At 38.4% G+C, this 15,610-nt stretch overlaps 1 protein-coding gene and 1 pseudogene across 1 annotated transcript in view; one reads left to right on the top strand and one right to left on the bottom strand.

Annotated features, from left to right (window-relative positions):
* LOC123239261 overlaps nt 1-15,610 on the bottom strand; it is a 583,074-nt pseudogene that overhangs the window by 403,445 nt on the left and 164,019 nt on the right.
* LOC123242614 (zinc finger protein 665-like) overlaps nt 1-15,610 on the top strand; it is an 84,632-nt gene that overhangs the window by 16,759 nt on the left and 52,263 nt on the right. The window contains exon 3 of the mRNA XM_044670511.1: nt 3,070-3,159. Within this exon, the coding sequence (XP_044526446.1) occupies nt 3,070-3,159 (90 nt within the window). The remainder of the gene's footprint in view (nt 1-3,069; nt 3,160-15,610) is intronic.

Below are 15,610 nucleotides of genomic sequence, written 5' to 3'. Positions count from 1 at the left end.
TTCAGAGTTATAATTATCAACTGTGTATTTCTAGACATTTTCATTCCCTCTCCTTGTCCTGCCCTTTCTTCATTCACTATTTCCTTCTATACCAGTGTTTTGTTTTTAATCAGTTCCCCTAATCCACTCCCTTATTGTACTTCCCTTACTCCCCCCTCCCTTATTATTCCTCTTTTATTATTCTTTAAATCTATGCCACCCTTTCATCTCCCTCCCTACTATTGCTTCCCTTCCCCCCCAGTCATTTGTTAAGCTTCTACTTTTCTATAGGGCATGAATCAATTCTCTGCCCCAATGGATCTGATTGTTCTTCCCTCCTTAAGTTAATTTCAGTGCACTTAAGAATTAAGTATTTCCTTTCTCCAACCTCTTTACCCTTCCATTGTATTGGTCTTCTCCCATGTTCGCCCCATGTGCTTCTTTATGAAATATAAATTTGCTTCATTTTTGTCTGTTTTCCCATTTCTCTTAATATTATCTCCTTTTTACCTCTAATTATATATATATTTGCATATATATATATATACACACATATAGCTTGACATTTCATCCTATACACTTTGTCCCTGTTCCCTCTAATTATACTTCTATCTACCCTGTTGATAATAACAATTTTTAAGAGTTACCAATATCTTCTTTTCTTATAGGTATATAAGTCAATTGATCTTATTGGGTCCCTTAAAGAAAAGGTTTTTTGTTTTTTCCCCACTCTCTTAATTACCTTATGGTGATTCTCTTGAATTCTGTGTTTGAGTAGCAAAATCTCTGTTTAAGTCCAGTTTTTTTCCTTTATAAATGCTTGGAAGTCTTCGATTTTGTTGAATGACCATACTTTCCCCCACAAGAATATAGTCAGTTTTGCTGGATAGTTAATTTTTGGTTTTAGACCTAGGTTTCTTGCTCTCCAGAATATTATATTCCATGCCTTCTGGTCCTTCAATGTAGATGCAGCCAGATCCTGTGTTATCCTCACTGTGGTTCCCTGGTATCTGAATGACTTCTTAGCAGCTTTTAATATTTTTTCCTTGGTTGGTAGTTTTTGAATTTGGCTATAATATTCCTGGAAGTTATCAGTTGTGGATTAAATGTAGGAAGTAGTCTGTGGATTCTTTCAATTTTTACTCCCTCCCCCACCTTGTTCGAGAATGTCAGGACAGTTCTCTTGTATAATTTCCTGTAGGATGATGTCCAAACTTTTTCTTTTGTCATGATGTTCCAGCAGACAAATAATTCTTAAATTGTCTCTTCCAGATCTGTTTTCCAGATCTGTGGTTTTGTCAATGAGGTGTTTCATATTTTCCTCAAATTTTTCATTTTTTAAATTTTGTTTTATATATTTGCTGCCTTGTGAAGTCATTTGCTTCTAGTTGTTGAATTCTAATTTTTAAAGACTGAATTTCATCCCTAGCTTTTTAGTCATCCTCCTTCTGATCTGCTTTTCTTTGTAGATCATCTTTCACCTTCTTTGCTTCGTTTTTCAACTGGTCAATTTAGGCTTTTAAGACATTTTTTTCTTTTTTTAATATCATGTATTTCCTTTTCCCAATTGTCTTCAGCCTCTGTTGAATGTTTTCTGAGTTCTTGAGTTATTTGAATTTTGAGTTCTTGAGTTAATTCAATTTGGGTTCTTGAGTTAATTGAATTTAAAGTTCTTCCAAACCCTGTGTCCATTTCACTGAAGTTTCTATATTTTTTCTTGATGTTCCTTTATCTCAGTGGTTCCCAAACTTTTTTGGCCTACCACCCCTTTTCCAGAAAAAATATTACTTAGCCCCCTGGAAATTAAATTTTAAAAAATTTTAATAGCAATTAATAGGAAAGAAATATGCACCTATGGCCATCACCACCCCCCTGGATTGCTGCAGCATCCAACAAGGGTCTGTAGCACCCACTTTGGGAATCACTGCTTTATCTTCTGATCCATTTGCTCTTTGTTTGATATCTGGATAGAAGCTGTCGATTCTGGTTTCTTTTTTTCTTCTTCTATTGTTTACTCATATTTTTTCCTTCTTTCTCCCCTGCAATTGGCTGTAATCTTGATCCTCTGATCATTTTTTTTATCTGTGGGCTTCGGCTATTTAGCCCTGGGAGGGCTTCTCTGTTTTGTTGATTAATTATGTTAGTGGGACCTTTGGCCAGATTTTCCCCAGCTGGTGGTGTAGGAAAATATATGTAAGGAAATGGGGTCACCAGGGATATTATAAATTAACTAAGGGGTTTGTGGGAATGCACTCTGGTATGTAAGAGAGACTAAAACTGAACACTGAAGACTTGTACAGCTAAGTCACTCCCAACTGAAAAATAATAGCCAACTGTCACTCTGGCCAGAGGCCTTAAATTCAACTGACAAAGTAACAGGATGAAACTGGGTTTATTTAGGAACAACTAAAGGAGGGATAGGAATGTCTACTCTTAAACCTTAACACCTAATAACAAAACCCACAGGGAAAGGGACAGACTTATTCTACTCTAACTTAGTGATCTAAACTAACAGGTCCCAAGGAGCTGTAAATGGAGTCTCTGGGTTTCTGCCTCAAACCTGGAACCTGCCAGGCTTGAGTACAGCTAGGGCTTTGTGGCTTTGGGATTCTCACTACAATCCACTGATGATCTCTGGATGCCAGGAGCCAAGATGATCTCAGGTACCAGTTTGTGAGGGTTTTGCTTGAAGCACTGTCCACCAGGTTTCAAATTTCTCCTTCTTCCTTTGGCACTGTAGATTCTTGTCCTTTTGCTAGATGCCACACCAGGATCCCAGGGGAAAACAGGATGCAGGGTGTCCTTTGCTCTGAGGTCTCCCAGGATGGCAACAGTTTTTGCCCACCACTAATGGAGTCCACACTCAGGTCACAGACAGACTTCCTCCTCCTTCATTCCAACCTGGAATTCCCAGCTCTTGCTCCTTTCTGCTAGGTACAACTTAATTCCTAATAACTAGCTAATCTACTCTTACTCATAACAGTGGTAAAAGCTAGAGAAGTGAGTTTGGCTTCTTTCATTGTAGTCTGTGCAGGAGGGGTGTTGGAGCTTCCCTGCCCTCTGAAGACTTCTTGTCTGTTGTATTGATAGGATTAAGCCCGGTTGTGGTTGATCTGCACAGCTCAGAGTGCCCTGACATCAAAACTTCAAAAGGGGTTGTGGGGCAGCACAAGATGGAGGGTATGTTCACCGTGTCTGGGTTTCTCCCCCAGAGGCCTCCCTGCTATCTGTGATCAGAGCCTTGGGTTTGGCACAGCTTTGCCAGTGAGGCACTCCCTCAGACTACTACCCCCATCCACCCAGAGATTCCAGGAACTGCTGGAGACCTAGCACATTAGGTGAAGGAGGGGATCTGGGATCTTCCTCCTTTCTTTCCCCTCCCACCCAAGAGTTCCAAGAATTCAGGCTTTTTTTTCTCTTTTTCCTAGTATCTTTTAAGTTGGGTTCAGTTGGAGGATCCCCCAGCTCTGTTGTGTTGTCAGATTTGGTTTTCTTTTCCCTTGGAGCCCTTTGTCTTTGATTGGTGGTGAATGGCTTTATGGAGGTCTGGAACGATCCTATTTATATGCCACCATCTTCCCAGAATTCCCGATATGTATTTTTAAACAAGAAAAATGCCATGTCTTTAGTTAAATTATATTTTGGAGAAGGATTTTATTGTAGGGAAAAGAGGCATTCAAAGAAAAGCAAAGGCTACTCTCAGGAAGTAGGGAACAGAACAAAATATTTCATCCTTGGGTGAATGTAAAAAACCAATGTTGATTTTCTTCATTTGATCTCAGTTCCTGCAACCAAAAAAAAGATACATTCAAAAGCAATCATGAAGGAAATTATAAGGACTTCTGGGTTAAGATGGCTGCAGAGTACAAGCAGGGAGCCTTTCTCTCCTATCTCTACCAATATAGTGTACCTCCACAGGACAAAAAAAAAACAAATCCAGGTGAAAGAAAGGACCCCACAATAGAGCGTAGTATCAAAGGTATGTGGGATTTGGGCACTAACACACTATAAGGGGGGGAAATAGTTCCCATCAAAATGGGAGCTGGTCAACCCTCCCCAACCCAACCCACAGTATCAGTGAGAGGCTGTGCACCAGAGTTAGAGCAAGTAGGGCACAGAATCTAGCTCCTTGGCAGCTTACTGGCATCATTAGGAGCATGCCCCTGAGAGGAACAAAAATTGTGACCCCAGGAGGCTAGAGAGCTCAGACCTTGGGCACGGGAGTGGGATGGGAAAACCCAAGGTTGAGGAGCAAGCAAGTTTGGGCCAATTTCCAGGCTCTGGACAGCTGACTAGGACCATGGGGGCTTGACCCTGCAAACAGCTAGGCTAGAGATCCTACGAGGCTGGGGAGCTCAGAATTTGGGCACAGGAGTGAGGCTGACAGGGGCCGTGGGCAGTTGAGGCCTAGCCTAGCAGACAGTGGAAGCTAGGAGACTCTTAAAGTAGCCTCAGGCAAAAACTGCTCCTTAGCTTCATACAAAGAGAGCCTGCTTGCCTTACCCAGACTTCTGGCTGAGAAAACATAATGATGCCAAGCAAGGTCCAGGAAATAAGCACCAAAAAGACCAAGAAAAAAGCTCTTAACACTGATAACTTTTGCATAGGGAAAAAAAAACAAAAAACAGAGGAGGACAAACAAAGACATCCAAACACTCCCAAAAAAATAAAAATGGGTCACAGTATTTTGAAGAGTTAAAATCTGAGATCATGAAAAAGATGGAAGAGATCTGGCAAGAAAATAACAGTTTAAAAGGCAGAATTTCGCAATTGGAAATTGAGGCCCAGAAATCAAATGAAACGATAAGCAAATTGAAGACCAGAAATGACCAGCTGGAAGCCATAAAGAGCCAGATAGCCCAGATTGAAAAGGAAAACCAAAAGATTATAGTTGAAAACCAGTCTTTAAAGGCTAGAATTGGGCAAGTAGAAGCCAATGTTCTTCTGCAAGAATTAATAAAGCAAAGTCAAAACACTGACAAAATAGAAAGAAACATGAAATATCTCAGTGAGAAAATAGATCAAGAAAAATAGGTCTAGAAGAGACAACTTGAGAATTATTGGTCTTCCTGAAAAATCAGAAATTAATAGAAATTTGGAAAGCATATTACAAGAAATTATCCAAAAAAACTGCCTTGATGTTCTTTAACAAGAGGGCAAAATAGACATTGAAAGGATCCATAGATCACCCTTTATACTAAACCTTCAAAAGACAACCCCCAGGAATATAATTGCCAAATTCAAAAGCTTCCAAGTAAAAGAAAAAAATGTTACAAGAAGCCAGAAAGAAAAAATTCAGATATCAAGGAGCACCAATCAGGGTCACACTGGATCTGACAGCCTCCACACTACAAGACCACAAGGCTTAGAACATGATATTCAGAAACGCAAGAAAATTGGGTCTCCAACCAAGAATCACCTACCCATCAAAACTGACTATATACTTCCAGGGGAAAGTATGGGCATTCATTAAGATAGAAGATTTCCAAGTATTTGCACAGAAAAGACTAGGATTAAATGGAAAGTTTGATATCCAACCACAAAAAAACAAGAGAAACATGAAAAGGTAAATAAGAAAGAGAGGGGAAAGAAAGAAAACTCTTATTTTCAAATTTGCTACTTTAAGGGCGTCAATAAGATCAAATCATTTGTATTCCTATATGGAGAAATAGTATGTGTAATTCTAAAAAATTGTACTCACTATTATAGTAATTAGAAGAATTAATCATAAGGAGAGGTTGGAGTACTAAATGGTCTAAGATGATATGGGGGCAGAAAGTATGGGAGCGGGGATAGAAGATGGCACCAGGAGTAACTTGAAGGAATAAGAAAAATAGGATAATCTATATTACACAAAGAGGACATGGGAAGGGGAGGGGAAGTATACTATTATAAGAAGGAGAGTAAGAGGACGTTAATAGTAAATACTTAAACCTTACTCTCAGTGGAAGTAATCCTGAGAGGGAAGAGTAGCTCAATCCATTGGGATATCAAATTCTATCTAACCCTAAGCTATAAAGTTAGAAAGGATAAAACAAGGGGAGTGGGGATCTCATAAGGGATGGGGAAGAGAGGGGGAGAGAATTCATTAGGCCTTAAAAATGCTAAGAGGGGAAGGGAGGGGGGTGGAAAGGGTAGTAAACCAAGGGAGGAGGGACTGATTTAAAACAAACCACTGGTTTAAAAGGAAATAGCATAAGAAGAGGCAGAATCATGAGAGGATACCAAAACATCAGGGACCACACAGCTGATAATTATAACCCTGAATGTGAATGGGATCAACTCCCCCATAAAAAAGAAGCAAATAGTAGAGCGGATTAGAAACCAAAATCCTACCATATGTTGTCTACAAGAAACGCACATGAGGCAAGTGGACATACACAGGGTTAAGGTCAATGGCTGGAGCAAAATCTTTTGAGCTTCAACTGAGAAAAAGAAGGGGAGGAGAGACAATTATGATTTCTGATAAAGCCAAAGTAAAAATAGATCTGATTAAAAGAGATAGGGAAGGTGATTATATCCTGATAAAAGGCAGTATAGATAATGAGGAAATAACAGTACTCAACATATATGCACCAAATGGTATACAATCCAAATTTCTAAAGGAAAAACTGGCAGAGCTCAAGGAGGAAATAGATAGTAAAACTACACTTGTAAGAGGAGAAAACTAGTTATTTAAGATATGGTCGCCAGGAATTGGATTAATTTGATTCCAAATTAAAATAGACCCAAGTCAGGATGACTTTTGTGGAAGTTTATTTACAATTAGGAAGGTTGAAGGTAGGGAAATAGAGAGAGAAACTTTGGCCCGGACCAGAGGTCCAGACCAGGTAAGAATTTAGAGGCCCCAGCAAAGGAACACAGAGGATAATTAAACAAGGCTTCTAGCCACAGGCCTTTTACAATTAGAGAGGCCTCCTTGAGGCTAGAGCCTCCAGAAACACCAAGGGAAGAGAAAGAAAGTCAGCCTAACTTACCCATGTGACAATTCAGAGGGAAACCATCTGAGGTCTCACCAGAGATCCTTCTACACCAAGTTCAAAGCTCCAACTGCCTCCACAGGAAGTTCCCATCATATTTAAAAGATAGCATCTTTTGTCACTTCCTGCATCCACTTTCAATTTCAAGTGGACAAATGGTAGCCTCAACACTGTTTTGGACTGCCCAAAGGGCAGTCCCTTGTTCTTGATTTGTTACTTATTGTCAAGTGTGGGTAACTGATCTTCCCCTCCACACTTAATTCTAAGTTGGGTGGGGTGACATTATTTCTGATGGCTAGAGTCTAACAATGAATGAGGATGAGCTAATTCTATTTACATACTAGTGGGAGATCCAAGTGTTCCTCTATCAGATCTAGATAAATCAAATCAAAAAGTAAATAAGAAATAGATGAGAGGTGAATGAAATCCTAGAAAAATTAGATTTAATAGATATGTGGAGAAAATAAATAGGGACAAAAAGGAACACACCTTTTCAGCTGGACATGGTACATTCCCAAAGACTGACCACGTACTAGGGCATGACAAACAAATACAAAAGACCATAAATAATAAATGTAACCTTCTCAGATCATAATGCAATAAAAATAATAATCAGTAAGGGCACATGGACAGGCAAATAAAAAATTAATTGGAAATTAAATAATATGATTCTCCAAAATCAGATAAAGAACAAGTCATAGAAACAATTAATAATTTCATTGAAGAGAATGACAATGATGAGACATCCTACCAAAATCTGTAAGAAGCAACTAAAGTAGTACTCAGAGGGAAATTTATATCATTGAGTGTATATAACAACAAATTAGACAGGGCAAAGGTCAATTTACTGGGCATGGAAATCAAAAAACTAGAAATGGAACAAATTAAAAATCCCCAGTTAAAAACTAAATTAGAGTTTATAAAAATCAAGGAGAAATCAACAAAATTGAAAGTAAAAGAACTATTGAATTAATAAGACTAGAAGCTTATACTTTGAAAAAAATCAATAAAATTGACAAAGTACTGGTCAATCTAATTAAAAAAAGGAAAGAAGTAAGCCAGATCATCAGTATCAAAGATGAAAATGGAGACCTCACCTCTAATGAAGAGGAAATCAAGGCAACCATTAAAATATATTTTGCCCAATTATATGACAATAAATGTAGCAATTTAGGTGACGTATTAATATTTATAAAAATATAAATTGCCTAGATTAATAGCAGAAGAAATAGAATACTTAAATAATCCCATATCAGAAAAAGAAAATGAACAAGCCATTAAAGAACTCCCCAAGGAAAAATCCCCAGGGCCTCCTGATGGATTCACAAGTCAATTCTATTAAACCTTCAAAGAACAACTAATTCCAATACCATACAAAACATTTGCCACAATAAGCAAAGAAGGAGTTCTACCAAACTCCTTTTATGACACAAATATGATACTGATCCTAAAGCCAGGTAGATCAAAAACAGAGAAAGAAAACTACAGACCAATCTCCTTAATGAACAGAGATGCAAAATTCTTAAACAGAATACTAGCAAAAAGATTCCAGTAATTGATCATGAGGGTTATACACTATGATCAGGTGGGATTTATACCAGTAATGCAAGGATGGTTCAACATTCACATAATTGACCACATCAACAAGCAAACCAACAAAAAACACATGATTATCTCAATAGATGCTGAAAAAGCCTTTGACAAAATACAGCACCCATTCCTACTGAAAACACTAGAAAGTTTAGGAATAGAAGGGCCTTTCCTAGAAATAATAAACAGTATATACCTAAAACCATCAACAAACATCATATGCAATGGGGATATATTAGAAGCCTTCCCAATAAGATCAGGAGAAAAACAAGGATGCCCATTATCACCTCTATTATTCAACATAGTACTAGAAACATTAGCAGTAGCAATTAGAGAAGAAAAAGAAATTGAAGGTATCAAAATAGGCAATGAGGAGACCAAACTATCACTCTTTGCAGATGATATGATGGTCTACTTAAAAAATTCTAGAGAATCAACTAAGAAGCTTGTAGAAATAATCAACAACTTTAGCAAAGTTGCAGGATACAAAATAAATGCACATAAATCATCAGCATTTCTATACATTTCCAAAACATTGCAGCAGGAAGTTATTTGGAGAAATTCCATTCAAAATTACAATAGATAATATAAAATACTTAGTAATCTATCTGCCAAGACATTAATTATAAGAACACAACTATGAAACCTTTTCCGTACAATTAAAGCTAGATCTTAACAATTGTAAAACCATTGAGTGCTCATGGGTACGATAAGTTAACATAATAAAAATGACCATTCTACCCAAATTAACTTACTTATTTAGTGCCATACCTATCAAACTACCAAAAAACTTTTTTACCGAATTAGAAAAAACTATAACAAAGTTCATTTGGAAGAACAAAAGACCAAGAATAGCAAGGGAAATAATGAAAAAAAAATATGAAGGAGCATGGTCTAGCAGTACCAGATCTTAAACTGTACTATAAAGCAGCTATTTTTAAAAGAATGTGGTACTGGCTAAGAGGCAGAAGGGAGAATCAGTAGAATAGACTAGGAGTTAGTGACCTCAATAAGACAGTCTTCCATAAATCCAAAGAACCTAGTTTTGGGGACAAAAGTCCACTATTTGACAAAAACTTCTGGGAAAATTGGAAAATAATTTGGAAGCAATTGTGTCTAGATCAACATCTCACACCCTATACCAAGATAAGCTCAGAATGGGTGAGTGACTTGAATATAAAGAAGGAAAGTATAACTAAATTATGTGAGCTAAGAATAGTATACCTGTCTGATCTATGGGAAAGAGAAGATTTTAAAACCAAGCAAGAGTTTGAAAAGAATCAAAATGTAATATAAATAATTTTGACTACATTAAACTAAAAAGTTTTTTTATAGACAAAACCAGTACTACCAAAATTAGAAGGGAAGCAACAAATTGGGGAAAAAATCTTTATAAGAAAAAACTCAGACAAAGATCTAATTACTGAAATATATGATATGCTAAATCAATGGTATAAAAAATTAAGACATCTCCCTATCAATAAATGGGCAAGGGACATGAATAGGCAATTTTCAGATAAAGAAATCAAAACTATCAATATGCACATGAGAAAGTGTTCCAAATCTCTAATAATTAGAGAAATGCCAATCAAAACATCTCTGAGGTATCATCTCACACCTTGCAGATTGTCTAAAATGGAAACGGGAGAATAATGAATGTTGAAGGGGATGTGGCAAAATTGGGACATTAATACATTGCTGGTGGAGTTATGAATTGATCCAACCATTCTGGATGCTAATTTGGAACTATACTCAAAGGGCATTAAAAGACTATCTGCCTTTTGATTCAGCCATAGCACTGCTTGCTTTATACCCCAAAGAGATCATAAGGAAAAAGACATGTACCAAAATATTCATAGCCACGCTCTTTGTGGTGGCAAAAAATTGGAAAATCAGAGAATATCCTTCAATTGAGGGATGACTGAATAAATTGTAGTATCTGTTGGTGATGGAATATTATTAAGCTCAAAGGAATAAAAAACTGGAGGAATTCCATGTGAACTGGAATGTCCTCCAGGAACTGATGCAGAGTGAAAGGAGCAGAACCGGGAGAACATTGTACACAGAGACACTAGCAGCAATGCAAGGATCCAGAGCAAGGCTGAGTGACTTATGAGAAAGAAAACTAGCCACATTCAGAGGAAGAACTGTGGGAGGAGAAATACAGAAGAAAAATAACTGCTTGAACACATGGGCTGATGGCAATATTATTGGGGATGAAGATGCTAAACAATAACTAGTCCAAATATCAATAATATGGAAATAGGTCTTAATCAATGATACATGTAAAACCCAATGGAATTGTGCTTCAGCTAAGGGGGATTAGGAGGATTTCAGGGAGAGGGAAAGAACATGAAATATGTCACTAGAGGAAAATATTCAAAATAAAAACTTAAAAATTTAAAAAATGAAGGAAATCATATAATGCTTAAGGATGACCTAGATCATGAAATAATAGGAAGATTTAGTATATATGCAAACCATGGTATCATAATTATGAGGACAGGATTGAATGTATAAGCAATGAAAATGAAAGTAAAAAGGAAAAATTGAAAGTGAATTGTCTTCTACTATGGCGAGAGCATGCCCAGTCACAAGATTTGGTCTTAGATGCTAGGATTTGGGTCAAGTCACTCCGCCTATCATCACAGAATCCACACTGGGGAAAAACCCTATATATGCAGTCAGTGTGGAAAGACATTCAGGTAGAGCTCCAGTCTTGCTGCACATGGAAGAATCCACACTGGGGAGAAACCTTATGAATGCAATCAGTGTGGAAAGACATTCAGGGACAACTCCCATCTTGCTGCACATCTGAGAATCCACACTGGGGAGAAACCTTATGAATGCAATCAATGTGGAAAAACATTCAGTCAGAGCTCCAGTCTTGCTGAACATCAGAGAATCCACACTGGGGAGAAACATCATGAATGCAGTCAGTGTGGAAAGACATTTAGGGACAGCTCATATCTTGCTGCACATCAGAGAATCCACACTGAAGATAAATCTTATGAATGCAGTCAGTGTGGAAAGACATTCAGGTACAGCTCCAGTCTTGCTGCACATCAGAGAATCCACATGGGGGAGAAACCTTATGAATGCAGTCAGTGTGGAAAGACATTCAGTCGGAGCTCCAATCTTGCTGTACATCAGAGTCCATACTGGAGAGAAACCTTATGAATGTAATCAGTGTGGAAAGACATTCAGTCAGGCTTCTCATCTTGCTGTACATCAGAGAATCCACACTGGGGAGAAACCTTATGAATGCAATCAGTGTGGGAAGCCATTCAGTAATAGCTCCATTCTTGCCTATCATCACAGAGTCCACACTGGGGAAAAACCCTATATATGCAGTCAGTGTGGAAAGACATTCAGGTACAGCTCCAGTCTTGCTGCACATCGAAGAATCCATACTGGGGAGAAACCTTATGAATGCAATTAGTGTGGAAAGACATTCAGGGACAACTCCCATCTTGCTGCACATCTGAGAATCCACACTGGGGAGAAACCTTATGAATGTGATCAGTGTGGAAAGACATTCAGTCAGTCTTCTCATCTTGCTGTACATCAGAGGATACACACTGGAGAGAAACCTTATGAATGCAGTCAGTGTGGAAAGACATTCAGTCAGTCTTCTCATCTTGCTGCACATCAGAGAATCCACACTGGGGAGAAACCTTATGAATGCAAGTGTTAAGTGAATTTCCATTGCTTTTCCCTATTTCTATTTAAGAGGTAAGGAAGAATAATATTCCTGAGTAAGAGACCCACTGCTGTGCAGTTTGTAAGTTGGTGACAGAAGGGTATGGTCAAGTGAGATTAGTAAGTTGCAGGTAGTTGGAAAGGGCTTTTTGTCTCTGGGTCCCCTGAATTGAGGAGTGTGTGACTTGCTGGCTGGAAATGAGAGTGTCTAACTGACTGTTGGATACAGAGTAATGGATTTAAGGCCTTATCAGCCTTATTGGATAGATAGTGGGCATATTATTATATACAGTGTAGGAGACTAGGCCAGGCCTTGGCCTGGCAGAAGATACTACCTTCAAAATCAGATGGATTTAGGGTTTTTTTTAAATATTTTAGTTAGGATTGGGATCTTTAGTTATAAGCTGTTATAAGATTATTCTCACTTCCCTCCTTTCTGTTTTTCTAGTACTACTAATAAATTAAGTGTTTTGCATTTAAGAAACCAGTCTCCTGACTTTTGTTCAAACTCCTGCCCCCCAAATTTTAGGCTTTTGCATAAGAAATGTGGAAAGACTTTCTAAGTGAGATCCGAAGTTGCTCTACATCAGAGAATCCACGCTTGGGAAAAATATTATCAATGCAATCAACTACCTTCCTTCTCTTTCTTTCTCTATATTTCTCTCCTTTTTTACTGTTAATGTCAGAACACAGTCCACGTAGAAAGACTTTCAGTCAGAACTTTAGTCTTGCTCTTGTATAATTAGAATTTTGCTCCTCAGAACTGTCTATCCCATCTTCCCTTGTTCCTTCTCACATTATATGCTAACGTAGGGAGGACATATTTTCTGTAGGTCTGCCCTCTTGCTCTTTTCCCATGAATGCAGTTTGTGGAGGTGGTGTGAGTGCCAGGCAGGAGAATTTCATTCACATGGCTTTTCCTCAGGCTTTTAATTTTGTTGTTTTTGTCTTCTACTTCAAGTGATTGTTAATAAATGTTTTAAAATTTTATACTTGTTGTTATTGGACATTAATTTAAATCTAGCGCTATACATCAGAGAATCCACATGAATGAGAAACCTTATGAATGCAAGCAATATCAAGACATTCATTCAGAGCTCCCATCTTGTTTTACACCAGAGAGTCCTCACTGGGTAGAAACCTTATTAATGTAAGCAATGTGGAAAGCCATTTGCATGGAGCACCAGTCTTTCGCTCCATCAGAGAAACCATAGACTCACATAAATTTCTCACCTTGCTCAGAGTCAAACAGTTCGCTCAAATGTCATAAGATGTACTAAGATTAGGTCCAAATGTCATGGATATCATAGATTTAAAATATGAAATAAAATGCTTGATAGTAAAATGACTTCAATTATGTTACATAGAAAATCACCATGCATCTATCAGCCTAACACTCTGGACTGATTTCACTCAGAGACCAGTGTAACTTAATCACAGATCAAATTTTAAGCCTATTTTTAAGGCTATTTTTCATTAAGGTCTATGCTATGCCCATTATTGACAAGGTCGAATATAATCATCCTAATAGGAAAACACATATGTATTTAAGTGACAATACATTGTAATTTATGTTAAGGAAGATCCATCTAATCTAGATTCACAGTTATAAATGGTACCCTACAGAATTTTTTCTTAAGAGACATTTGCTGCCAGCTCCTCAGATGACAGGGACCTCTACTTTCAGTTAGTGTGGCTGCCCAGGTTTGATGGAAATCTTCCTGCTCTGAACAAGAAGGGTCTGAGTCCTGGAGATGAAGGAGGGAAAGAGGCAGGTATTGAAGAGGTGGGACAAGGGAACCCCAAAGAGGTCCATGTTGATGGGTAGTTACTAGAGAGAATTCAAGCCCTGGGGAAGAATTTGGAGGCCTGAGGAAGAAACAGGTCTAGGCATCAGAAAGAAATGCTCTTAAAAGAGTTTTAGGGACCAGGAGAAACTTCTCAGAAAGAAATGTTACCTGAAAAGACTGAATCCAAGAGATCAGAGTGAACATGGACAACATATTCCAAGAAATGGAGTTTTTATTCTTTGTTTGCTTATGGGGCCTTCCTTGATACTGTGTCATTTAAAATCACTTGGGATACTTGGAACTACATTTCCCGTGATCCCTAATGGGTTTCCTGTTCTGGATGACGTATTCAAGGTGAGGGACTGTTTGAAATTAGGGGAAAGTGACTTGGAACTTCCTCTTTAGTTACCTGAGCTCGAGGAGAGAGGAAGGTAAATGGCAGAGGTGAGGTTGGAATAGTTTTTTCTTACAGGTGTGTGGTCAGTTTATCTCTATCAGCATGGCTTTTATTAAAATACTATTCTTCCTTTTGATCTCAGCCCTCATCATTTTAAATCATAACAATACAAATAACTGATCCCCCACACCTGCCACATTTACAGAGATTGTGATGTAGATAAGAATGGAGTTCTGATGGACATAGGTCTAATTATGCTGCTAGACCATGTTTTTGGTTGGCTCCACAATGGAGACAGTGGAGTGGGGGAGAGCAACTTTCTTAGACCTGGTTTCACCTTCCCCTGCTTTTCTGCTGGGCTAGGGAACGAGTGGGTCATTGCCAGATAAAGCAGAACTAAGAAGATGGAGATGGATCTGATAATTACTCCAGAGATAACAGTAGGTAGGTCAGTGGTAGATGAAGAATTCTTAGACTCTCCTGAAAACACAGTTGCAGAATCATCTCATACTTGCCCTTGATTCAGCCATATGACCCAAAAAGAGGGAACCTCAAGGGCCAAGGAGGGGGTTTCTGAGCACAGAGCCAGAAGGAAAGGATTGGGCAAACGTCCCAGCAATTGCAGAAGTGGCAGAGTAATGGGAGAAGTGAATTAACCTCCTTTGTTTTAATTTATTCCATCAGCAACCTATGATGTAATCAATCAGCCTTTATCATTGAGATGTGCAAGTACAGACACACCCTTAGAGAAAGGAAGTTGAAACCAACAAGACAGGAAGTTGATTCCACAAGCACTCCCTCTTGGCGTTGCCAGGCAAATTAAAGAACTATGACTGGTTCCTGAGATGTGAGGTGGGAGTACTAGTGGGTGGAGAAAACTGCTTATAAGGGGAAATAAGACACTTGGATTCAGATTCAGGTGCTGGTGACTATTGTGAGGAAGATTACTTATTATTTAGGGGACCTAGCCAGCAGGGCTGGAGAATTCTAAATGTAATGGGGAAGGAGGATGTGTGGCCTCTCTCTGAGACAGACTCCATGGTGGTTGGGACAAGTTGTAACTGATCCTGGGAGACCTCAGAGGAAGTGGAGTTTGTACCCTGATTCCCTGAGATCCAGAAGGAAGGCTGTCATCTACTTGTGGGAGATTTTTGGTAGAGACTATTAATCCC

The sequence above is a fragment of the Gracilinanus agilis genome, chromosome 3 (genome assembly GCF_016433145.1).
Source record: "Gracilinanus agilis isolate LMUSP501 chromosome 3, AgileGrace, whole genome shotgun sequence".
In the NCBI taxonomy this organism is placed as follows: Eukaryota; Metazoa; Chordata; class Mammalia; order Didelphimorphia; family Didelphidae; genus Gracilinanus; species Gracilinanus agilis.
This window is presented reverse-complemented; position numbering and strand designations above follow the sequence as displayed.